We start from the raw sequence: 24,949 nt of genomic DNA, 5'->3' as shown, positions 1-24,949 counted from the left end.
TCAGGCGATTATATTGATAGAGGAGGTGGGAGGAAAAGCAGACATGTAATGGAAGAGATAATGGGCTTTGCAAGGGAGTCGGGTTTGGTGTGTAAAGTGGACAAACACTAGTAATAAAAATTGGGTGTGAAGATGGAGGATATGAATAGGGTACTGGTAATTGAAATGGTGAATGTCTGGGCTTTAAGGTATAAGGCTGTAGGAAAAAGCTGAAGCAGAAATGGATTAAGACATCAGGTAATTGCGAGAAATGATTCATTTGCTAAAAATAATATCCCTTTCTGAATGCATTCATCAGAAAGGCAGGAAAGGAGTCACAAACAGTGTGTGATACGTTTATTTGGACAGTGGGAAACCTGAGATTGCAGAGGAGTTATTAAAGTGGGTGAAGGGTTTGGGAAGTGGATGCATGATGTTTGCAAACATATAGAGTAGTTAGTGCAGAATATAGGGTGTTTAAGAATGTATGGCTTGTATTGTCAGGCTCTGGATTGCATTGCATAAGTGGAAATTCCTTAATATTCCAAGAGCAGGATAAGTTATTTCTTACCCTTATTTCACTGAACTGCATTTCTGAAATGCTTATAATTGTGCTATACAGTTGATCTACTACATTTTGCACTGTTATAAAGCTTTTTTTATTGTTTCACTGCATTTATGTACTGTTTTATACTGTTTTAACATTACTTAACTGTAAACTGCTTTTTCATACGGAGAGTTGTATTTTCTGTTTTTGAGTGCTCTATCTGAGCTTTTCTGTGCATTTTTGTCTGTTTACAGTTAAAAGCATTCTCGAGTCTGCTCCTTGATCTGTTCAAAACTTTCATTTAGTGGCTACAGCTAGGAACAGTAATTTTTCCCCACCCTCCCTAGTGTTGTGTGTTCTTATACTTGGTGGCTTTGCAGTTGCCTGCCCATACTGTATATTTGATCTGTGACACTCCTCCCAGTCTAGTGTCATTAGTTCACTCAATCTAATAGAGAACATTTGTGAAGGCCAACCCACTCGGATTCTTAACGTCGAATTAACTTATGTTCCAGCTTTCTCCATTTCCACTTTACTGGAAAAAAATCTAAGCTTGCTTCCCCCCTTTCCTGTGGCAGGTCAGATACAGATTTGCTGTGTCCAGGACTGTTTGTGAGCTCATACGCCACCCCCCAACCACTTAACTGGGGTTAAACTATTCCTGGAACCATAAAGTCTGTCCTTCAAAATTTCCCTTGCAACTAGCCAGCTTTTTAGTTTTAGCACTCATCTGTTTCTTTGATCTCAGCACTTGTTCAGAACTCACTGAAAGCACTAAATAAGTTACAAATTACTACAGCACTCAACTTTCCTCACTTGTCTAGAGGAAAACAGTTTTTAGTACTTAATAAATAAGCACCTATTCAGGCATGTCTAAAGGTCAGCTCCCGGTGTTTTCTCCTGTCTACCTGATGAATCTGGGCGTCTTGGGACAATGCAGCAATTGCCTCATGTACACAGACAACCCTCTCCTCCTACCACCCAACACTACGACCTGTGAGAGATGCACTTATATAGCCAAACTGGAAGCAAAGCTCTCTTCACCAAAGACTGGCCTAGACAGTCAAGAGGAGTAGGTAAACACTTGCACCACACCGCACTCATCACATAGTCCCTCAAAACCTACACCACCAAAACACACACACACACACGCACAGAAGCACAAAACACACACCTACATTCGCGGAGGCTCTCAGTACAAATCTGCCCAAACAACAGTCCTCCAAAGCAGGAATGCAAGTAACCTCCACCCCCCAACACAACCCAAATGACACATAGTCCTCATACTCAGTGTGCCACTCAACTACAGCCCATAAGGCATAACGTACCCAACAGTCTAGTCATAGGTGACTCTATAGTCAGGCAAACTGATGTTCCACTCACCAGGCTAAACAAGGAAAAAGTTACTGTCAACTGCCTGTCAGGTGCCAGGATCCGCCACATAATGCACACACTCAGGTCACTCCACAACAAGTACAAATATGACTCTGTCATTGTCCATGTTGGTACCTGAGATGTACCTTCCTGGACTACATGAAGAGAGACATGGAGGAGCTCTCCGATCTTGTAGCCCAGACCTATATGACCCTAGCCCTGAGTAGCATCCTGCCATCACCCAGAATGACACCACAGTACAAGGACAAAATGATTGACTTTAACAATTGGCTAAGCTTCTGGTGTCATTCTAAGGGAATCCAGTACTGTCTGCCTGAGATGACATGATCGACAAACCACGCTGCTTTACCAGAGATGGCCTGCACCTGTCGCCCTTGGGATTCCGGATACTGGCAAAGGCTCTTGCCAGCCCTATAGTGCCTTTTTTACGAAAGGTTCAAATGACAAATTCACCACCGTAACAGGTACAAGCAAGCAAAATCTGAGGGTAATGCTATTCAATGCTAGAAGTCTAAACCTCAAAATGCACTCACTCGAGGCACTCCTTAAAATGGAAAACACTGACATCTGTGCAGTGACAGAGACCTGGTTCAAAGCTCCAGAGAGCACCCCTGCATCACCAGGCTATAATTCATACCACACCTTTTGGCCACCAAACCCGGACCGAAACACTAAAGGTGGAGGTGTGTCCATATTCATTAAGGATATCCACACCTCCAAGCTAGTTGCTCAGCATAATGCATCCGAGATTATCCATGTTCAACTAACTCTGGGCAAAACCGCAATCCAGATTGTAGCTTGCTACAGACCCCCACCATGCCCCAGGATTCCCACTCCTCTTTTCTTGATACACTGGAAAATATTAAGGTACAACTCAACACTCTAATAATGGGTGATTTCAACTACCCTACCATTAACTGGGAAAACTACTCATGTACCCACTCTTTTGCTCAACGTTTTCTGGAAATCATCAATTCCAACGCCTTGGATCAACTTATCCACACCCCCACCAGGGGCAGCAATATCCTAGACCTGGTCATCACCAACATGGGTGACCGGTGTTCCACACCAGAGGTCAGCTCCTCGTTGGTCAGATCTGACCACAAGCTAATCACCCTAGACATCCACATCCCACTCCCACCCCCATTAGGTAAACGACTGTAAAAAAATTCTCCAAAGCCAACTTCACGCTTCTTAAGACAGAAGTGGTAAAATTCACAACACCCATGCAGATGGACAATAGAGGTACGACTGCTGAATCCTACACAAATGCACTTTATAAGCACTTATATGAGTGCATGGATTGTGCTATCCCTAACAGAACCAAGATGCTATCCTCCAAAAAAAGGATGCCAATCTGGTGGTCTTCTGCCATAAACAAACTCTACAACAAAAGAAAGAAACTGTTGCAAAAAAAGAGTAAAATCCCACGATTGGAGGAACTCCCTCTACAGTCTCAGTAAGAAGCTGAGATCCCTCATAAAATCCTCCAAAGCTAGTTATGAAAACAAAATTGCCACTGATTCTAAAGACAACCACAAAGCATTCTATAGCTATGTCACAAATCTCAATGGCACAGTTGCTAATACCCAAGAATTTGTTTTAAACAAATTCACACTGAATTCGCTAAATTCATATGGGAACCAAAAAAAAGTAGAATATCTTATGATAAACTGGTGACCCTGAAAAGCAAAGGTGGATTAGATCTACCTAATTTTGAGAATTATTACTTAATCATAAACGCCAATTGAACTTTAAGAATTGCAAATTCAATACACAAAGCAATAATTGGACCCCATACTGGTTAAAGTTATGTTTTAAATATATTGAAAATCTAAATATTAATCCCAAATCATTACCCTTTTTAAACAAAGATAACACTAAAACATATAATCTAATGGAACCCATTAAAAATTATATAACATCAACGCAAAATCTCTTTAGATCAGTAAATCTCTTCCAATACATGATGATTCCACAACCCTTCCACAAAAATCCTAACTTGAAAATTAATAACCAGCTAATAAACCTGCAAAGATTCCCACTTATAATAAACTTAACATTACAAGATATATATCCATATTTAAATTGTTCTGCTCATGAATTAAGACAGCAACTGGGCCTTCCCAAATCATATCTATTGATCTTGAGACAGATTAAGGAAATGTCTACAAGTTACTTTAAAAATTTAACCATTATTAAAGAGGATTTAATGAAATATATATCACAATGCCAAGCCCTTTTACAAAATACCAAATTTATAACATGCTCATACAAATTGATAAAAGACATCAAATATCAAGATAATTTACTCTTATCTAAATATTGGAAAGAAAAAGTGCCATTGGTAGAAGAAAAGAAAATAGCCCAAGCAATTAATTTAACAGTAAAATCTATTTCCCTAACATTTACCCAACTCATGATATACAATACTGCCTACTACACACGCCTTAGCTTGCATAAGTTTAACACTAAAAATTCTCCAAAGTGCCCATATTGTAAAAATGAAACCGCTGACCTTTTGCATATGTTCTGGAGCTGTAAATGTATATTTAAACTTTGGAACTCGCTGAAATTACAACTACAAAAGATGGGATATCAAACATCAATGCTTACTTGGGAATTTATGATATTACATTATCTCCCCAAATAACCTATCTAAAATCCAAATTGTCATCCTCATCAATATTTTTCTGCTGATGAAACTCTACATAGCTACTAACTGGCTGTCCCCATCTAAAACCTCATGGGAAAACTTTAGGACCTTAGCGATAAAACACATTTTAGCCCACAAATACATAATAAACAAACAAAACAAAAATCCCTACAATTTGAAAACATGGGAACAAATTTTCAATATTATACTGGCATAAAACATTGAACCTGAATTACTTCTTCAATGTACACAATACAAAACATAACAATACTTGGAACTACACTATTCCAAGACACTAACCCTGGAGAAAACAACCTTTATTTTTACTTTTGAGAGAGTATGGAAGCATTCATGTAAATAGTGTAAATATGTTCTAAGAATATTGATAGAATTTCTGTTTGAACATCACCTGTATACTTTTCGGGCAAATGTTTTGTAATGAATAAAGAAAGAAAAACAATCAAGAAATATTATTGAAAAAAAAAATCTCAATGTCAACACTGAGATCTGCTCCGAGTTACAGCACAATGACACTAAATATACAGAACCAACTGATATTGCCAATATCCTGGCCGATAGGTTCAGTGCTAACTTTACCCCCCTCTCACCCCTAAAGGGCCCATCTTAATACCGGAAGAATGCAAAGTTCCTGTAATCACGACTGCACAGGTAAAAACCTCACTCTCCAAAGCCAAGAACACAGCATCCATGGGACCTGACAACATCCCAGGCTGCCTTCTACATGAACTACAGAATGAACTGGCACCCCACCTAAGTACCATGTTCAATCATAGCCTCACCTCAGGCTTTGTGCCCATTGAATGGCGCACTGTGACAGTTATCTCACTCCACAAAGGGGGGCTACAACAGACCCCGGGAACTACCGCGCCATTAGCCTGATGAGCCTCGTCTGCAAGGCCATGGAACGTATCATCATGGAACTCATAAACAAAGACATTGGAAATCTCCAAACTCTGGACCCCACACAGTTCGGGTTTGTAAAAGGCAGATCATGTCTCCTAAACCTGATAGCCTTCTTTGAAGTAGTCACCAAAGCCATAGATGAGGGTAAGGTGGTTCACACAGCCTATCTAGAGCTCGCCAAGGCGTTCCATACCATCCACCACTCAAGAATTATAAATAACTCACTAAACTAGGTATAAATCCCCATGTCACAAGATGGGTTGCCAACTGGCTTACTGACTGAACCCACACTGTGAAAGTAGCAGACTCCAAATCAGACTTCAGACCAGTGACAAGTGGAGTACCACAAGGTTCAGTCCTGGGTCCTCTCCTGTTTGGTATCTACTTCTCTGAAGTACAGGCTAACACAGAAGGTCTTTGGCTAACTAAATTCGCAGGTGACTGCAAACTAGGAGCCATAATCGAAACTCCTAACGATGTGGACATCCTACAAAAGGGCCTCACTGAGACAAATGCCTGGTGTCAAAGACAATGCCAAAAAGTGCATTGTCATTCCGTTTGGTAAAAAACTCTGTACCCATGAACTACCACATATGTCGTAGTCTACTTAACACCGAAAGTGTGATAAGAGACCTTGGGACACAGGTGGACAGTAGTCTCTCCTTTGATAATCACATAGCCACAGTGGTCAGGAAATCCTTCTACATGGCACACCTCATCACAAGAGGTTTTTCATCCAGAAAAAGTGGTCATTGTTCCCCTCTACTCATCACTCATTAGACCCATTATAGAGTACAACACCCTTTTTGGTATGTACCTCACAAGACATCTACAACAACTGGAAAGGCCACAAAAATACCTCACAAAGAGGATTACTGGCCTCAAACAGATGCCTTACGCAGACCGTCTCAAAAAACTCCAGCTTTACTCCGTCGCATATCGCCTACTCGGAGGCGATCTCTGCCTAACATACAAAGTTATGTCAAACCCAGAGCTGTTGGACATGCTCCACTTAAAGAAATCCCAATCCCTCCGAGCTACACACTCTAGGGACCTAAACCTTGTCACCACAATAAATAGAACATGCTGGAAGGATAGATTCCTGTCCCAGAGACTTCCCATACTCTGGAACAGACTACCTATCTATGTCAAACAGAGCTCCTCCTTAGAACTCTTCAAGAAAAATCTTGATGATTGGATGGGTAATAGGAAATTCACCCCGGGCATCACTTCTGTGGTTCTGCTTGACAGGGGCACAGGAAAATCATTTTCTTGGGTGGCGAAAGCCAGGGTACCTTTTTGGCTAGGCTTGTATAGGCCATAGGGCCAGTAGCCTAGTGCCTACCTATGAACCTGTGTAAGTAGAGAGGAGACAAAGTAATTAGGATAAAGGTCTGCAGGAAGGGAGAACAGAGATGGGATATTTAAATAGGAAGGCAGGCTGATAGGCAGGAGGAGAGAGCATGAGAGGGGAGTACAAAGGAGGAAATTAATATGGGGAAATGAGAAAGTAAACATACAGTGAAAGAAGGTTTAAGCATATGGAAATGGAGAAAAAAGTAAGAGTTAAGGATCGAGGGTTGAAGATCATGAGAATGAGATGAGCTCTGTGCAGTCTACGAAAAAAGTAGAGCAGTTGGGTTTGCCTACAGAATGTTTTTAAATGAGTAATTCACAGGTATGTTTTAAGGAAAAATAAATTAGGGGGAGTGGAGAGAGTAGAGAAATAAGGTTTAGATTTGAGAAGAGACGTCAGAGTCTCAGGAAGAATGGAAGTGAGTAGGAATATGTTGAGGATAGTGATAGCAGAAGGTACAAGTGACCTAGGAACAGAATGAGAGAAGGAATAAGAGTTCAGTAGACACTGTGAGAAAGGGCGAAGAAATTGTGCTGCATAACTTCAGGCAAATACAACAGTGTCAAAATTTAAGTTCACCTTTTAATAGAGGTTACACAGTGTAACTCAGACTTTTAATAAAGACTGCAAATACTAACACATAATGTAGGTTGTTTTTAAGTATAAAGGCACCATCATACAAGAAGAAAAATATTTTGGTATTTCCATACCTGAAGGGCCCAAACTTTGCTTGGATCATCAGTGAAATAAAATTACACTTGCCTTGATAACATAATCCTTTTAGTCTTAAACATGCATTTTTATCAGTTTCAAGAAAGAAAAGGTATGTTTGCTTAAAAACTAATAAATAAAGAAGAGTGAAGATTTTAGGGAAAAAAAGATTTTTGTGATAAAAACGTAAGAAATACAAATAGCTCTATGGCATACTAAGCCACAGCAATAACATCTCAAAGTGGTAAGAAAATTTAATGAACTTTGGAGTGCCTTGGCATTCACAGGACGTAGCAACAGATATCTGTTAGGACCTTATGGGGATATTGTGGTATATTTTAATATAAAACACATTTTACTTTTCCTAAGTTTCATTTTAAAATAATTTTAAAACCGTTAAATGTATGTTACAGTTAACAAAGATTTGAATTCGAAAGCTGTGGTTGGTTAACATAATGATAGCATAAGATAATTATTTTATTGGAGAAGGGTTGTTTATTTCTTTTTATTTAAATGGATTAATTACTTTTTGATACTACTTTCTGCGAGGCCCTAGAAGTTCATCAGATTTGCTTTGTAGTTTGAGAATATATTGTTGTGATTTATTGTATGATTATTTACACATTTTTTATGTAGATCTATATCATTTAAATGCGTATGTACATATATAGTGATATGTGTGCTTATATACACATTCATAGCACAAATTATGCATTTTTTCTAATGAGAGTACCAGCAGCAGAAGTGAGCTTAATTCACTTCTAAAATAAGTAAACACATTCCTTGTTCAGAAGATTGCACACTGACGTTGTGCTTTGGATGAGATGGCCACACATATGAGATCTCTTGGTAAAATAATTCCTCCTTGTTCATCTACTGATAAACACTGTCGCCTGGGGCTCCGAACATTTTTTTTCAACCTAACCAGCTGCTTGGCTGCTAAAGCAGGTTTAAGCCTGCCATTTTGCTTTACTTCTGAGATGGTGTAAAGCTTCCCTATTTTACTAGCTGCAGCGAAGCATATAGGTTCATAGGTAGGTACTAGGCTATCTGCCCGAGGGCATTTATAAGCCTAGCCAGAGTGTATCAGCTTTCACCCCCCCCCCCATTGATTAATTAACTGATCCTCTGTCAAGCAGAGCTAATGAAGTGATCCCAGGGGTGTATTTTCTGTTACCCATCCACTCGTCAAGGTTTCTCTTGAAGAGTGTTAGTGAGGGGCTCTGCCTAATGTAGTTTGGAATTTTGTTCCAAAGCATGGGGAGCCTCTGTGACAGGAATCTATCCCTCCAGCATGTTCCGTTTATTGTTGTGGCAAGGTTTAGCTCACTAGAGCGTGTGGCTCGCAGTGACTTGGATTTCTTTAGGTGGAGCATGTCCATCAATTTTGAGTTGGACATGGCTTTGTAAGTCAGGCAGAGATCACCTCTGAGTAAGCGATATGCCACTGAGTACAGCTGGAGTTTTTTCAGTCTGGCTGCATAGGACATATGTTTGAGGCCAGTAATCCTCTTGATGAGGTACTTTTGTGGTCTTTCTAGCTGTTTTAAGTGTCTTGTGAGGTACATCTCAAATGGGGCATTGTACGCTATGATGGGTCTAATGAGTGACAAGTAGAGGGGCACTATAACCTCTTTATTTCTAGATGCAAACCCTTTAGTAATTAGATGGGCCACATAGAAGGATTTCCTAACTACTTTGGCAATATGATTGTCAAAGGAGAGATTACTATCTACCTGGGTCCCCAGATCTCTTATTACCTCTTCTTCTGAGAAGTATATGCCGAACAGTAGGGGTGCCAGGACCAAGCCTTGCGGGACACCACTTGTGACTGGTTTAGAGTCGGACCTGGAGCCCGCTATTCTTACCGTATGAGTTCTGTCTGTAAGCCAGTTGGCAACCCATCTCGTGACGTAGGGGTTTATGTTCAGGCTGGTGAGTTTTTCTGTAATACCCGAGTGGGGAATGGTGTCGAAAGTCTTGGCAAGGTCAGGGTAGACTGTGTGAACCACCTTTACCTCGTCTATGGCTTTGGTGACTGTCTCGAAGAAATCAACCAGGTTTAGTAGGCATGATCTGCCCTTAACAAAGCCGAACTGGGTCGGGTCAAGTGTTTGGAGGTTCCCAATGTCTTTGTTAATGAGTTCTATGATGATGCACTCCATAGCCTTGCAGACCAAGCTAGTCAGGCTTATGGGGTGATAGTTACCAGGGTCAGTTGTGGCCCCTCCTTTGTGGAGAGGAATAACCGTTGCTGTGTGCCATTCTATGGGCACGTAGTCTGTGGAGAGGTTGAGGTTGAACAGTGTGTTTAGGTGGGGGGGTCAGTTCATTCTGTAGTTCGTGCAGGTCGCAGCCTGGGACACCATCTGGTCCCATTGACCCTGTGTTTTTGGCTTTTGAAAAGGGCTGTTTTCATCTGTGCGTCTGTGATTTTTGGGGCACTACACTTTTCCGGTATTGTTGTGGGCCCTTTTGGAGGTGAGCGGGGGGGTGAAGTTTGCACTGAATCTGTCTGCCAGGATGTTGGCAATATCAGTAGGTTCAGTATATTTTGTGCTATTTTGTACTAGTTCAGTGCATATCTGAGAGTTACCACTTAGATTCTTAACATAGCTAAAGAAGGCTTTGTGGTTATCTTTTGAATCCTTGGCTATTTTTCTTTCAAAGTTAGCCGTGGATGATTTCATGAGGGACATTAGTTTCTTATTGGTACTGATCAGGGATGTCTTTCCTTCTTTGGATTTGATTTTTTTCTGGACTAGTTTCCTCCTCCTATTGTATAGCCTGTTTATGGCAGGGGTCCACCAAACTGGTTTCCTTCTCTTAGAGGAGTGAGTCTTGGTTTTGCTAGGGATGGCACGATCCATGCATCCTTATAGGTGCTCATAGAGTGCATTTGTAAAGGTTTCTGCAACTTGGGCAGCATTATCCTTTAGTGTGGGGGCTGTGAAACTTACCACCTCTGTCTTAAGTAAGGTGAAGTTTGCTTTAGAAAAGTTTTTTTCTGTGGTTTCCTTAGTTGGGGGTGGTGGTGGGGTGTGGACATCCTGAGTGATTAGTTTATGGTCTGATCTAACCAGTGACTGTTTGACCTCCAGTGTGGAACACCTGTCGCCCATGTTGGTGATGACCAAGTCCAATATGTTTCACCTCTGGTATGGGAGTTTACCAGCTGATCCAGGGCATTTGAGTTGATGAATTCCAGGAAGTGCTGGGCCTGGGAGTTTGTACTTGAGTAGTTTTCCCAGTGAATGGTAGGGTAATTAAAATTGCTCAATATCAGGGTGTTCGGTAGGACCTTCATGTCTTCCAGTGTCTCCAGAAAGGTGGAGTTGTGGTCCTGGGTCATGGAGGGTGATCTGTAGCAGGCCACAATTTGCATTGCAGATTTGTCCGATGTTAGTTGCATATGGATGACCTCAGAGGTATCATGCTGCACCACTAACCTGGAGATATAGGTATCCTTGATGAATATGGATACACCCCCTCCTTTTATGTTTTGGTCTGTGTTCTGTGGCCGAAACGTATTTTTATGAGTTGTAGCCCGGTAGTGCTGAAGTGCTTTCTGGAGCTTTGAACCAGGTTTCAGTTACTGCACAGATGTCGACGTTCACCATACTGAGGAGTGCTTTCGGTGCGTGCATTTTGAGATTTAAACTCCTGGCGTTGAGTAGCATAACCCTCAGTTTTTGGTTAATTGTGCTCTTTATGGAGGTGGGTTTGACTTTTGAGCCTTGCCTGAAAAAGGAACTATGGGGGCAACAAGAGCCTTGGCCAGTATTCGAAAGCAAAGGGTTGACAGGTGCAAGCCATCTCTTGCGAAGCAACATGGCTTGTCGAGCATGTCGCCCCAGGCTGACAGACACTGGATCCCCTTTGAATGACACCAGAAGCTTAGCCAATTGTTATAATTGATCATTTTTTTTCTTTATACTGAGGTATCATTCTTGGTGAGGGTTGGATGATACTCAGGGTCAGGGTCATACCAGCCTGGGCTACATGATCAGAGAGCTCTTCCATGTCTGTTTTCATGTAGTCCAGGGAGGTACATCTCGGGTCATTCACACCAACATGAATAATGACAGAGTCATATTTGTACTTGTTCTGGAGTGACCTGAGTGCTTATGTTATGTGGCAGATTCTGGCTCCCGACAGGCAGTTAACAGTAACCTTCCGCTTGTCCAGCCTAGTGAGTGGGACATCAGTGTGCTAGGTATGTTATTTTGCCTTTAGGGCTGTGATTGTGCGGCACACTGATTTTGTGTTTTATGTGTTGTCTGGTTTGTGACGGGAGGTGCTGGTTGTTTGGGTGTCTGCTATGGAGGTCTCTGATGCTTTTGCAGGTTTTTATTTAGAGTCTCCGAGTATGATTTTGTGTATTTATGTGCATTTGTACCAGCACTGTTTTAGTAGGTCTGTATGTGGCTGAAGGTGCGGTGCAAGTGTTAACCTTCTCCTCTTGACTGTCTGTTCCAGTCTTGGGTGGAGACAGCTAAGCTTCCAGTTTGGCTGTATAGTTGCATCTCTCGCATATGTTAGTGTTTTGTGGTAGGAGGAGAGGGTTGTCTGTGTACATGAGGCAGTTGAAACATTGCCTCAGGATACCCAGATTTACCAGCTGGACTGGAGAGTACACCTGCAATTGCCCTTTGGTCATGCCTGAATAGTAGGGCGAGCTGCTTAGTCGCTTGGTTGGTGAGGGGTGAATAAAGAGCCTTGCCCTGCTGGGCAATCAGTGTCAGGGTATATTAGTGCTTGCTATTGGGTCTAAGCAAGTGCTGGGCTGTATGATGCTTTTTGAGTGCTTAGATTGAGAGTTAGACTAGATTTAAGGGAAAAACTGAAGAGGAGACTTGGAGCCTGGAATAATTTAACTGTAGCTAACCGGCACTGCCCGGTGCGCAAAACCGTGCAAACACAGTTTTTATAGTAGGGAAATGAAAGAGAGAGAAATTAGCCCAAAATGGCCAGTAAACCACTAACTTCTGGGTTGGAACCACTCCTACAGGGACAGATAGGTTGCTCAAAGCTCCTCTCTCTCACAAGTGAAGAGAGAAACTTCCTTCTATCCAAGTAAGGTATGGGCAACTCAGAAACTAGTATCACAGCCCTGAATTCAGCACTAGCCTGAAAACTGGACTATACTAGCTTAGAAAGGCGGGAAACAAGGAATTTTTTGGTTTTCTTTGTTTTTTTGAAAAGATAAGGCAAAAATAGTAAAAAATACACTTAAAGCAGCTTTAAATGACTGCAAACGATCAGAAAAGGCTATCGCTCTTTAGTGTGTAGCCTACAACAGTTAAACAAATTATCTAAACAAAAAACTTTTTAAAAGTGCAGGCAGTCAAATAAGTACAATATGTGAAAAAAAACAAGCTTTTAAATTACAATAAGTGCAGGAAAATCTGCGTTTAGGCGGAAAACAGTTAAGTAGAGCAAGAAAGTACAGAAAACTGATACTTAATCACTCCAAAGCATTTCTTCTTAGCTAGAAGGCTTGTATCAGTTTAAGGCTTTCTGGTGCTACCCAGTAGGTTAGTTACAGGAAAGATGGGAAACAAGCACAGTTGTGGTCTTTTAAACCAGAAAGTTGAAAGAGATGGATAAACTGTCCAAATGGTCAACAAACTACAATTTCTGGGCCAAGAACCACTACTCTTGTGATAGATAGGCTACATAATGCTTACCACTCCCACTGATAATCTAAAAGGCTTCCCTCCAACACAGAAAGGCTTGAGGGGTTCAGAAGCTTACAAAGAGTCCTGGATACAGCAAATCTGTACCTGGACTAGACTAGTTACAGGAAAGGTGGGGAACAAGTACAAACGCAGGCTTTTAAGCCAGCAAGTTGAAAGATATGGAAAACTGCCCAAACGGCCAAATAAACTGGGCCAAAACTCACTCTTCCCATGGAGGATAGGCTACCTAGTGCTTACCACTCCCACTGATAAGCTAGAAGGCTTCCCTCCAACACAGAAAGGCTTGGAGGCTCAGAAACGTACTAACAATCCTGGACTCAGCAACTATGTAACCAGACTAGGCTAGTTATAGGAAGGTGGGAAACAGGCATAAGTGCAGCTTTCAAACCAGAAAGTTGAAAGAGATGGAAAAAAAACTGCTCAAACAGCCAATAGCTTCAATTTCTGGGCCAGGGACCACTCCTCTTGTGGTAGATATGTTACCTGATGCTTACCACTCCCACTGATAAGCTAGAAGGCTTCCCTCCAACACGGAAAGGCTTGGGAGGCTCAGAAGCTTACAAAGAGTCCTGGATACAGCAAATCTGTACCTGGACTAGACTAGTAACAGGAAAGGTAAGAAATAAGTGCAAACACAGACTTTTAAATCCAGAAGGTTGAAAGAGATGGAAAAGCTTCCTAAACGGCCAATAAACTATAATTTCTGGCCAGAAACCACTCCTCCTGTAGTAGATAGGTTACCTAGTGCTTACCACTCCCACTGATAAGCTAGAAGACTTCTTTCCCACACAGAAGGGCTTGGGGGGCTCAGAAGCTTACCAACAGTCGTGGATACAGCAAATTTGTACCTGGACTACACTAGTTGCAGGAAAGGTGGGGACCAAATGCAAACCGGATTTTAAGTAGAAAGAGATGGAAAAACTGCCCAAATGGCCAATGAACTACAATTTTAGGGCCAAAACCCACCTTCCCATGGTAGATAGGCTACCTAGTGCTTACCACTCCCACTGATAAGCTAGAAGGCTTCCCTCCAATACAGAAAGGCTTGGCTTTGTTGATGTAATAAGCCTCCCTTCATGTATTGATCTCAGGAATGTTTTCAGTGAGTAGTTTATTACGCTTTCAGGAACACTGGGTTTACTTCCATGTTTGTAGGAAAGACAAATCTGCATTTTTAGTTAAAAAGGTCAGAATATGCTTAATACCATGTACGCAAACACAGCAAATATAATTTTGTAAGATAGAGAAAAGCAGCACAAAAGAATAACTTATCTGTTTTTGCTGGTGCTTAGTTAACTGACTCTTCTTGGTGTACAGTTTTCATTACTTGTATTTTTTATTTTGTTTCCATTTTATCTGAGACTATTTATTCATATGGTGTTAAGTGGTAGTCACATTCGACAGCTGGTTATGTGGTACGTTATGCCTAAAAGCTGTTTAAGTGAGTGGTAGAGGAGAGTGATACTTGTACGGATGTTGCACATGTTTCAGGACTGTGTCTAAGGAGCTAGCTGTAAGGAAGGTGGGATGAGCATGGGGATTGATTTTGGGATAGTGAAGGTAGATGCATGTTCTGCTTAGAGACATGGGTAGAGAGGAAAGGACAGGGTAATGGGGAAAGGGTAGTTGGTATGGTGTTAGTGAAATGGGTTAGAGGTAGAACTGCTGAAAACTGGAATGGGGAAGACATTGAGAGAGTAAAATAAACAGTAGGAGTAGAATGTTATGATGCAAAAAGAATGATTACAGAGATAAGCCAGATTGAGGAGCATCTAGGAAAGTTTGAGAGAGTGAATGGAAGGAGGGGAAGTTGCATAATGTTACGGTGGAAGAAAGGGGAGTTTGAGGTTAGGTTATGGAAGAAAGGTAGGAAAGGGTGTAACTCAATTGGGAAAGGGAGGGCAGGGAAAAAAAAAAAGAAAGTAGTAGGTAGATGAGCGCCACTCCAGCCCTGAATATGGCCCAAATGACTCGGGTTCAGTTAGTGGCTCAGGTTGCAGATGGAGCAGCAGGAACGGATGAGTTTTGTAATTCCTGGGGGAGGTGGACCTGTGGGCTTCTCCTGCATCCGTTATCTGGTGGAGGCTGGAGACAACACATTGGGAGGTGTGTTTATAAGAAGGGAAGAGAGTGGATGCATGGCTAAGTTGCCATGGAGGTGGAGTGAAATTGTAAATCTACAGTGCATGCCCACACCTTGGACAAGCCTCAAAGCTTGCAAAAGGAAGGTAGAGAAACACTTGATAGGTCAAAAAATGCAACCTCACCTGGATGGATGTTGAAAAGAGCAACCCACCAGAATGTCCTTGCTGACGCTGTCAAAATTGGGGGCATTGGATCATGGGTTGATTGGAGTGCCAGCAGACCCAACAAGGGTATGGGGCAATGGGATGGATGTCCAAATGAAAGAAAAGGGAGAAAAATATAGCCAAAAAATGTATTAGGTAATTGCGAACCAAGTGGGCAGGAAGAGCTTTGAGTAAAGTAATGAGTTAGGAAATTGGGGGAGTTAGAATAGGATGGTAAGGATTATGACAAAGCATGAAGTTATGTTGATGTTTGCTATCAGGAGACAACTGGATTGTGTATGTTGTGTGGCTAATACAGATATTTATTATTGCTGTTGTGGCTGCATATATGATGACATGGAACACCTTTGGAATACACTGTTACTTATATGGTGTGAGAAAACAACAAATAACACATTTATTCCAATTGTATTTTGATTGTCACTCTTGCATGTACTAGCAGCACCCTTAAAGTACACATGGATTAAATCACAAATGCCATATTCTTCAAAACTATCTTTTTCGGAATCTGGTTGGCTTCTCATGTCATGATGTTCTTTTTAATTTTATTTTCCAACATTTGAAATTTGCTCCATTCAATCTCTGTCCAATTACCCCTTTGCTTCCATGCTGCCTTTCCGAATATTCTTTCTTTTCTCCAACTAGATTTGTCATAGCAAGCAAGGGATTTTCGTTATTAGCTGCTAACTGGCAAAATACACCCCTGCATGCAGTAGAGATATATGCACGGTCTCCATTTTCCTGGAGAGTTGAGCATTTGTTCCACAAGTTCAGATGTTATGACCTGTATTATTTTTCTTCCCCACAAATTAAAGTACTATAAATAAGTTGGATTCTCACATCAAAGATGTTGGTGTGCATGGATAATAACTTTCATGCATTCTGAAGGTTAGACAAAACTGTAAGTGTTTATGATTGTTACTCTTCTCTTCTCTTCTTCTTTTTTTATCTTTCTCCTTTTCATTTCAGTTTCACCACCTTAAGTGGTTAGCAAATGAAAATAAATAATGTATATCATTTGTTCTGGAGAGAGATCTGAAATGATTGTAGTATTGTTTTGGGTGAAATTTGTTTGCACCTTCATTGTACTTCTGTGTTACAGAAGGTTGAATCACATTCATTATGTCTTTAGGATTTCTAGGTACAAAGGAGACATTGCTACTCTGTCTAGAAGATGCAATACTCTTGAAAATGAGCTTGAAGAGATGCAACATAACTACCAGCTCCTGCAAGATGAGCATAGCGTGCTACAACTAACATATAGCTCACTGGAGGAGCGAATGCAAAAGACTGAGCATGAGAACAGAGAACTGGTTGAGCGCTGGATGGGATCAAAGGCTGCAGAAGCAGACAGAGTGAACAAGCACAATGACATGGAGGAAAGGTATAGGGAAAGATGAAAGTTAAAGTTATAAACCTAACATGGGATGTAATGCACAGTAATCTGTCATGGTAGTGTAGAGGAAGACATTTTGAATAAATATCCATAGCAGAAATGTATTTCTTTATTGTTTGAATAACCAGTTTACATATGATATTTCTTAGCATTCTTCTATACCCATACTTCATGAATCAATCCTCATAGTAAATGACCAGTTTTAGATGCTCAATTTTTTTAGAAGCATGTTATCATTTAGCCCTGATTTGTGTTCCATTCTAATGCTTCCTTACTTGCTCTAATCCTTCTTAGAACTTGTCACTGTTTTCTCTGACTCCTCAGCTGAAGCTGTGAAGTACTCCTGATGTTGGTTTTAAACCACCCTTTAAACAGAATTTATAGTAGTTACCTTTATTTATGACTATTTTTCTTGAAGCAAATTAAAGGTTTGTGTCCTGTCGACACATTGTGAGATATTTGGTGATATCCAATGTATTCATGTCTCTGCCTTTGTCATGACATCTGTGCAGATATTAAGTACACAAATCAGTATTATTCAACACTTGTGGTATTCTCTAAAACATATTTAATCCAAAAAAATCATACATGTTTCAGAAGATTGCTTGAATATTGATAAAACAAAAGTCTAGTTTGACCATGGATAGGGATAAAGGAGGAGCACAGTGCTATGTTCTGTGATTAGTCGCTCCTGTGTAGTGAAAAATGTCAATACAATGGTCAAAAGAAACTAAAATCTTTGGCTTCTCAACCTCACCATCTTTAAGGGGAATGACAAAAAATGTAAAAGAATGACATTAAGTAGAGAGAGCGAAAGACAGGGAGATGTAAAACCAATGACAAGAAAAGCCTAGTCAAGTAATTAAATTATTAGATCTGTCCAAAGAATTCATTGTTTAACCCACTACGCTATAGGGAATGACATTGCAAAATAAAAGAAGCTGATGTGGTAGCAAATTCCTATCAGTTTTAATCAGTTATACGTCACACAGTTCCATCTCTAATGTTAATGTTTTCACCATTTTGGCATGTAAGAAAATGTTGAACTAAAGACTTGTGGCTTTTTTTTTTCTTTGTACTCCTGCTTTTCTGTTTTTATCCTGTCATTAGATTTTCTGTTGGTATATCCAGTGCAGATAAGTGTACAACTGAGAAAATTATGACATAGATGACATTAGACAGTTTGTAAAAGATCAAGAGGTTTTACAGAAGCAATTCCTAAACAATATGGTATTCCTGAAATTGTTTTTTCAGCACAGGTCTATTATAATCACAAGGAATTTTTTATTCACAATTTTTACAAAATAGCACACTTTTAAAAATTTAACATAAGAATATACAAAGCTGTTTTGTACCAAATGTTTGTACCAAATATTTCCCTATGCTAGGCTCTGTGATGGCAAAACAGAAAGAAATGTAGGCACTGGCCTGTTCATCGTAAGGTAAAATAGGTCAATGACATTTAACAATTTGAATGCATGTCATACCATGCTGCTATGATCTGGAACTCCTTGCCTGTAACCCTTCATCCAGTCCTTTAAATCCAATCTGAAAGACTTTCTAGCCCAAAATCTGGCTCTGTTCTTGCACAACCCAAGGTTAAACTATATCCCTAATTATGAGCAAGTACCTATTCATACCCCCTTTACTCACTTCCTGAATTCTATCAATTTTTCTCTCCGACTCTCTATCTAAATATGCTGTAATCTCTCTTTTTTTCAGTCAGTTCAGATTACAATTCTTGATTGCATTATTTGTATTATACTAACTTATCTTTAATTTCCCTAAACTGATCAACATTTTTCTAAATATTAAATTATGGTCATATGAGTTGTAGCTTTTTTTACCCAGTGTCACATTATGCCTAATTGGGTATAATTATTTAAACTATTAATGTTTTTGTATTTTTTTGAAGCTTGTAAAATTATTGTTTTTAAAATATTTTTTAAATACTTCAGAGCATTTATCCACAGGCCTCTGCTGAAAATGGGCACCTACCCAGTCAATCAATAAGTAAATAAATACATTTCAGATAAACAAGCTGTATATTCTGTGACAAAATAAAGGGTGTTCAGTGGCCTAGCCATTATTTTAGAAACTGGTAGTACCTGTATGTTTACCATACATCTTACAGGCCTTCCAGTAAGCCTGTGTATTTCAGTCATATTATACCTTCAGGTATGAAAAAGAATAATTATATCACATGCTGTTTCAAGAAAATCTTTTATTTTTCACTGACCTTTTGTTTTTGAAGAAGCCCACCCCCCAAATAGAAAAACAGTTGTGTAAGTGAGGATGGGTGGCAAACAGTGCTACTCGTGTGCTGCTTATAATCTGCTTTTGACAGGTAAGGAAGTTAAGTCTAAATCATTTGTAGTTACAAAAGTTAACACACTAAATACATTTTACACTGACTCAAAAAGTGTTTTTGTTGCTATTTTTTCTCATCAGTTGTCATTTTTTCTGTGGAACGCGTTCCTGCTTCTTCAGGAGGGCAAATACTATCTGCTAGAGGGAGGCATTTTTTATACACTAGGGTAGAAGGCAAGACAATTGGAGTATTACAGATCATATACAATGACCTTGTGTTTCAATAAAGGGGGAGTTTTATTATAGAAGGTATGGGAAGAGAACACTGCTATTTACAACTTTTTAAATTTTTTAAAGAAGATACACAGTAATCTAAATCTCCTTATAATGTTCCATTGTACATAGTACTGACTTTTATAATACGTCCTTGATTATTTTAAGCTGAGCATTATACCACACGGTCTAACTTCCCATTGACTACTGAATGTAGAAGTGTAGGACAAATGAATAAATTAATTATGATCAGTTATATTCAGTTGTAACTCCGGTGTATGTGTTCTTGAAGTGCATTTTAAGAAATTCACCTCTCAGCCTTTGATCACAAGGTGAACTTTTTGATCTCCTTTTCCTGTAAACATTACAAAGTAGTTACATTCAGCAACATTCAGCAACCAGTTCATTGTATCCTGTGTTACAAGGACAATTGTTGCTGCTGGACATGATGAAGAGAAGTTGTTATACTAAATAAAAAAGTTATTTTCTGTTAGGTGTAAGAAAGGTGTTGCAATGGTAGTTGTGAGGATAGCAATTCTTCCACTGGATATGAATGACAATTTTAGGAGTATTGCAAGGGTGGCTAGTGGTACTTTCTGCAGGGATGTAGCCCCCCCCCCCATCAAGCAGTCAAACAACAAAACAAACAAACAACAACAAAAAAGGAAATTCTAGTTAGGTATAGAAGAAGTGAAGAATTCAGAAAGCCAGTCTTTCTGTTGTCTTCTGAATATTGAGGAGTTCTGAGAATATCTGAAACAGAAAAAAAGAAAATTTAAAAAAAAAAATATATATATATATATATATATATATATATATATATATATATATATATTGCATATTGCTTACCAGACTTTTTAAAACAGCCTGACAAAGGAGGGTATTAAATTTATGCCACCAGTGGGCAGTCTTTTCTGAGAACATCATTGAATAGGTATCTTATGGGGCTGCAGCATGAAGCAGCGAGAAGCCCTTCTTATTGGTTCAGGTAACTGAGGCAGTCTGGGACTGCAATTGAAAGTAAAAGTCAGTAAAAGTAGAAGTGCACAGGCATGAGTGCGAGAAGAAGTTTTTTTTTTTCTCTCTTAACTGCCACCCTGCCTGATATTACCTTACTGCTAATATGTAGAAATAGATGTCTGCTGATTTATCATCATTTGTGGAATACTGCAAATTCAAACAAAGAGGGATAAATGAATGAGTGGAGTAACAGGTGAAGAGGGCAGAGACAGCCTAGAGGAGGTGGAGTTCCTATGTGACACTTATTTATGCATTTATTTATCCTTTGCAAAGTCAAATATCTATGTAAGTGCCTGTAGTTAATGGTGTAGTTTGCAGGAGGGGGGCGTAGATGTTCTAAACTGTGTCTGCTTTTATGTAATGTCTCTGATGTTTTTGCTTCATGTTTTGGTCTGTTTCTCAAATTTGGTGTATTTTTTTTTCTGATAAACAAAGGAGCATTGCAGTCACTAAATAATGCTGAGATACGTGTTTCAGATTTAACAGCCTTCAGAAACATCATGTTAATGCAAAACCTGTTAATGTAGTTTTCCAATCCTATAAAGGCAATAATTTTATCTTTTTCCTTGATTTCTTGAGCTAATAGATTGAAAGGTATATGGGGGAGGGGGTGCACATTCTGACAGCAGTGAGCTGAGATGATAAATTCCTTTGTGGCAGATATTGATTCATTCATTTGATTGCAAACCAAATATCTAAGTTCAGTTCCTTCCTCCACATATTTTACAGTAGAGTTTTGGTCTATTATGGTGTGTTTAAAAGCTTTGGGGAAGCTAATAGGTAAGACAAAGTGTATAAAAACAAGAAAAAAGTAGTTTGTCTTGATGTGGGACCAGGATCACAGGAAAACACAGAGGGGCATTGGGGAGGTGGAGCAGACTCGTGTGCATCTGGGGGGCCCACAGAGTTGCTTCTCTAATGCTGCATTTCACCTAAGACTGGATTTCTTGATTGCAGGCACACATTTGAGGTGCATATAGTCTGTAAAGTAGCTATAATGAGCGGATACATACTGAGGCAGCCTGTGAATGAAAGTGAATAACTCCATCTGTTGTTTAATCACAGCTGATGTTTACTGACCTGCTGTAATAGAATCCTACCTACATTCTGGTTAGTCCCACCCATTAATTTGCTTCCCACAGCCTTCCTTGATTTGAAGACACCAGCCACCACTGGATTATTGTCTTGTGATTGAGGTGGGGGGAATCCCTACTACAAGGAGAAACTGTATTTGGTATGAGGTATATGCTAAGAGGTGATCTATGGCTGGCACACAAGACATCCTTCAACCTAATAATGATGGATTTACTGCTCATCAGCAAGTCAGATGGCATCAGAAATACTCAGTCTTAGAATATAAATCTCGTCTACAGTATCAGCAGAATTGTTTGGAGAGTCAGGAATATCTTGCAGAGGATACCACTGATCTGGAATGGACTTCTCATTTACATAAAACAAGGTTCATCCCTGTACATATTCTAGCATAACATGGATCTAGGATGGGAAGCAGAATATTTACTACCTCATATACTTCTAATGGACCAAAGCAGCTCCAAAATACTTTATCCCATGCATGGGTCCTCTTCAATTATCTATGGTATGAACCCAGTCTTTCTCATAAGGTGTGCTGTATTGTTTTCATCCATGGAAGATGTAAGGCCTATCTCTAGCCAAATGTGCTAGGTTCATTCAAGCAGAAAATGTGAAATTGGCTCGGCCTAAAATAGTCCACAAAGGCAGCTAACCTAGTATTTATCTATGAACCTATGAGAATAAAAGAGGAGAACTGTTGCATTCAACATTGTGAAGGGGATTCAAATATTTGATATGAGGAGAGAATTGTTTTAATAGGCAGACACTGAATACAGGAATTGTACTGTTTGTAAGAAAAGTAGAATCATTATATTGGCAGGTGGAAGTTAGCGTTAGTATTGGAGAAAGGAGAAGAATGTTGCATTCTAGTGAAGGTAGTTCGGATGAGTGCGAATAGGCTGAAAACGTTTAACTGAAGGCATTTTTGGAGATGGAGTATTTTCTTTTCTCCACCATTGTGTAACCTCAGAGTAGGTATATTTCATTTCAGGAGGTGTGGTGGATCCCGAGGAGCTTGCCCCTGTGCAACATTTTTTTTAATATATTTTTGTAGAAAGTGCTTTATGCTAATCTTTTTCAGTGGATTTGTGATTGATGAAACCTAACGTGGAATTAGCAACTTGATTACAAAAGGAATAATTGGTTCTCTCTCATGGGGAGGGGAACTATGCATTTTCTTTGAGAGTGGCAGGAATTATATGCCAATGACAAGAAAATAGCGAATCAGTATAGTGCTAATAACAAACAAATAATTTAGAGACCAAAATATATTGAAATATAAACTTGAAACTTAAATGTGCCTCTGCTCTTGAATGATATTCATTTAGTTGTTGGCCACATCTTGGAGGTATTAACAGAGGCTTATTGTTTTTTTATTCAGGTACAGAAAAATCCTGTCAAAGCTGAAGAGAAAACTTGAGCAGCTGAAACGGAACTCTCGTACCTCAGAACTGTGAGTGGTTATTGTTTCACATGGCACTTACTGGACAAGAAAGCTCATTCTGTGACTTTTTTCATAAATTGTATAACTGGCAGTGCTGAATAGCTGTCAACCCTGGTTTTGATTATGGTCTGCTACTTTAAAGACAGAGAAGAACTGTGTGACATAGTTATGTAGCTAGAAATGTTTCACAGTAATAAATAAGAGTATTACACTCTTACTATACAGATAAAGGGAATGTCTTAGTCTCAGCTGAAGGACACACTGTTTTTTTTACCTCTGAAGTGCTCATCCATAGTTTGTGAGATACAGACATCTTTGTCACCAATGTGTTGTTATCTTCCTTATACCATTAAGTGACACACAACTTATCTACAATCATTTGAAGAAGAAATTTCTGATTTGACTTTTCAGGCAAGAACACTTTATAGATTCATAGTCACTGTGTGGGGATTAGTGACTAGATGGACTGGATCTGACTTGGAAACTTATTTCAATTCTTTGCAGAAGCCATACCCTGAAGCCTGCATTAGCTACTGTGTTTGCAAAGCTGTGGAAGTGGTGTGACCCTTGAAATAGGAAATCCTGCACCTTTCTTTACTTTGGAAGAATTGAAGTTTGTCACAAGCCCCGTAAATATCAATTCCCCAAAGCTGCAGTTAGAGGGTGACAGTTTGTAAGATGATGTACATTGGATATGACAGCCATGTGACAAGATAATAATATGAAGTGGCTAACAGACCTATAATGGCTGTTGCATTAATTATACATTGTCACTTGCTGGTGGTCAAAACCTGATAAGTAGATGGGATACAAAATTGCAGTTGAAAGTTTAAAATCACAAAACAGTGACATCTTAAATATTTTATTATCAGAAATTGCACCATAATTGTAAACATTCCCTTTGTTTTTGAAAGCTTTGTGTCATCCTGCACCTTCCCATGTGGTGAGCTTCCCCCACATCACTGACCCCATACACTGTATAGACATCACTGATGCCGCACAGACTCGGAGAAAAGGGAACATTTTTGACAAGAGAAACTTGGCTTGTCCGTCTTCTTAGTTGTATGACCTGAGACATTGGATTACAGAATGGTGACAGCACTGCATCAGTATTTCATGGTTCAGCAACCTAGCCGGTATGAAACAGCAGTGCTTCTGGGATACATGGGTTTTATTAATCTGTGTTACAACAGAATGGGATTGGTTAATTAGATTTAATCAATTTCTGTTTATATCAAAGAAGAGATATTGTCACCAGTGAGATTACAGAACTGTGGGGTAAGGAAGTTCCCAAGGTTACACAATTTATGGACCTAGTATGTAGACAATTTCGGGCCTAGTAGAGCTACAGATGTAAAGGTGTGGGGTTGCAGAGGGCAGTGTGTTTTTGTTATGTTAAAGCTGACATTGTACATTATTGACTTTAATTTTTGCTAATTTGATACTGTTGGCCAGTTCCTAGACTTACTCAACATCCATTAAAGACCTGCCGCTTGTGTAAACATAAAATAATTGTGTTCTTTTTGTAATTTCACACTGATACAGAATAAGAAAGTTTGTAACAACACAAACAGATTTGACAGAAAAATACGTCAGTGATAATTAAATAAGGGAAATGAGTCATTCATTAGGTGACAGCTGTGTACACAAGACATATAGCAGTATTTACTTGGAATACTGTAAAGTAAGAGTGGATGCAGCTTAAAGTGTGGACGTTTTTACTGATAGTTTTCTATTTTAGATTCTTTCCTCACCCTCTTCTTATACACTCCCACAGATTTGCGCTCACTAGACACTTATGTAGTCTTCTTCTGGTGTTAATGCTGAGGGTTTT

General features: G+C 39.6%; 1 protein-coding gene across 2 annotated transcripts in view; it reads left to right on the top strand.

Moving 5' to 3' along the window:
• LOC122806578 (autophagy-related protein 16-1-like) overlaps positions 1–24,949 on the top strand; it is a 291,263-nt gene that overhangs the window by 95,413 nt on the left and 170,901 nt on the right. For both annotated transcript variants that reach the window (XM_044077117.1, XM_044077118.1), the window contains exons 5-6: positions 16,713–16,964; positions 23,053–23,124. In XM_044077117.1, coding sequence (XP_043933052.1) covers positions 16,713–16,964; positions 23,053–23,124 — 324 coding nt within the window. The remainder of the gene's footprint in view (positions 1–16,712; positions 16,965–23,052; positions 23,125–24,949) is intronic.

The sequence above is a fragment of the Protopterus annectens genome, chromosome 7.part0, assembly GCF_019279795.1.
Source record: "Protopterus annectens isolate FY-2018-M chromosome 7.part0, PAN1.0, whole genome shotgun sequence".
NCBI classification, from domain to species: domain Eukaryota; kingdom Metazoa; phylum Chordata; order Ceratodontiformes; family Protopteridae; genus Protopterus; species Protopterus annectens.
Note: the sequence above shows the minus strand (reverse complement) of the source record. Positions and strands in the feature narration are given on the sequence as shown.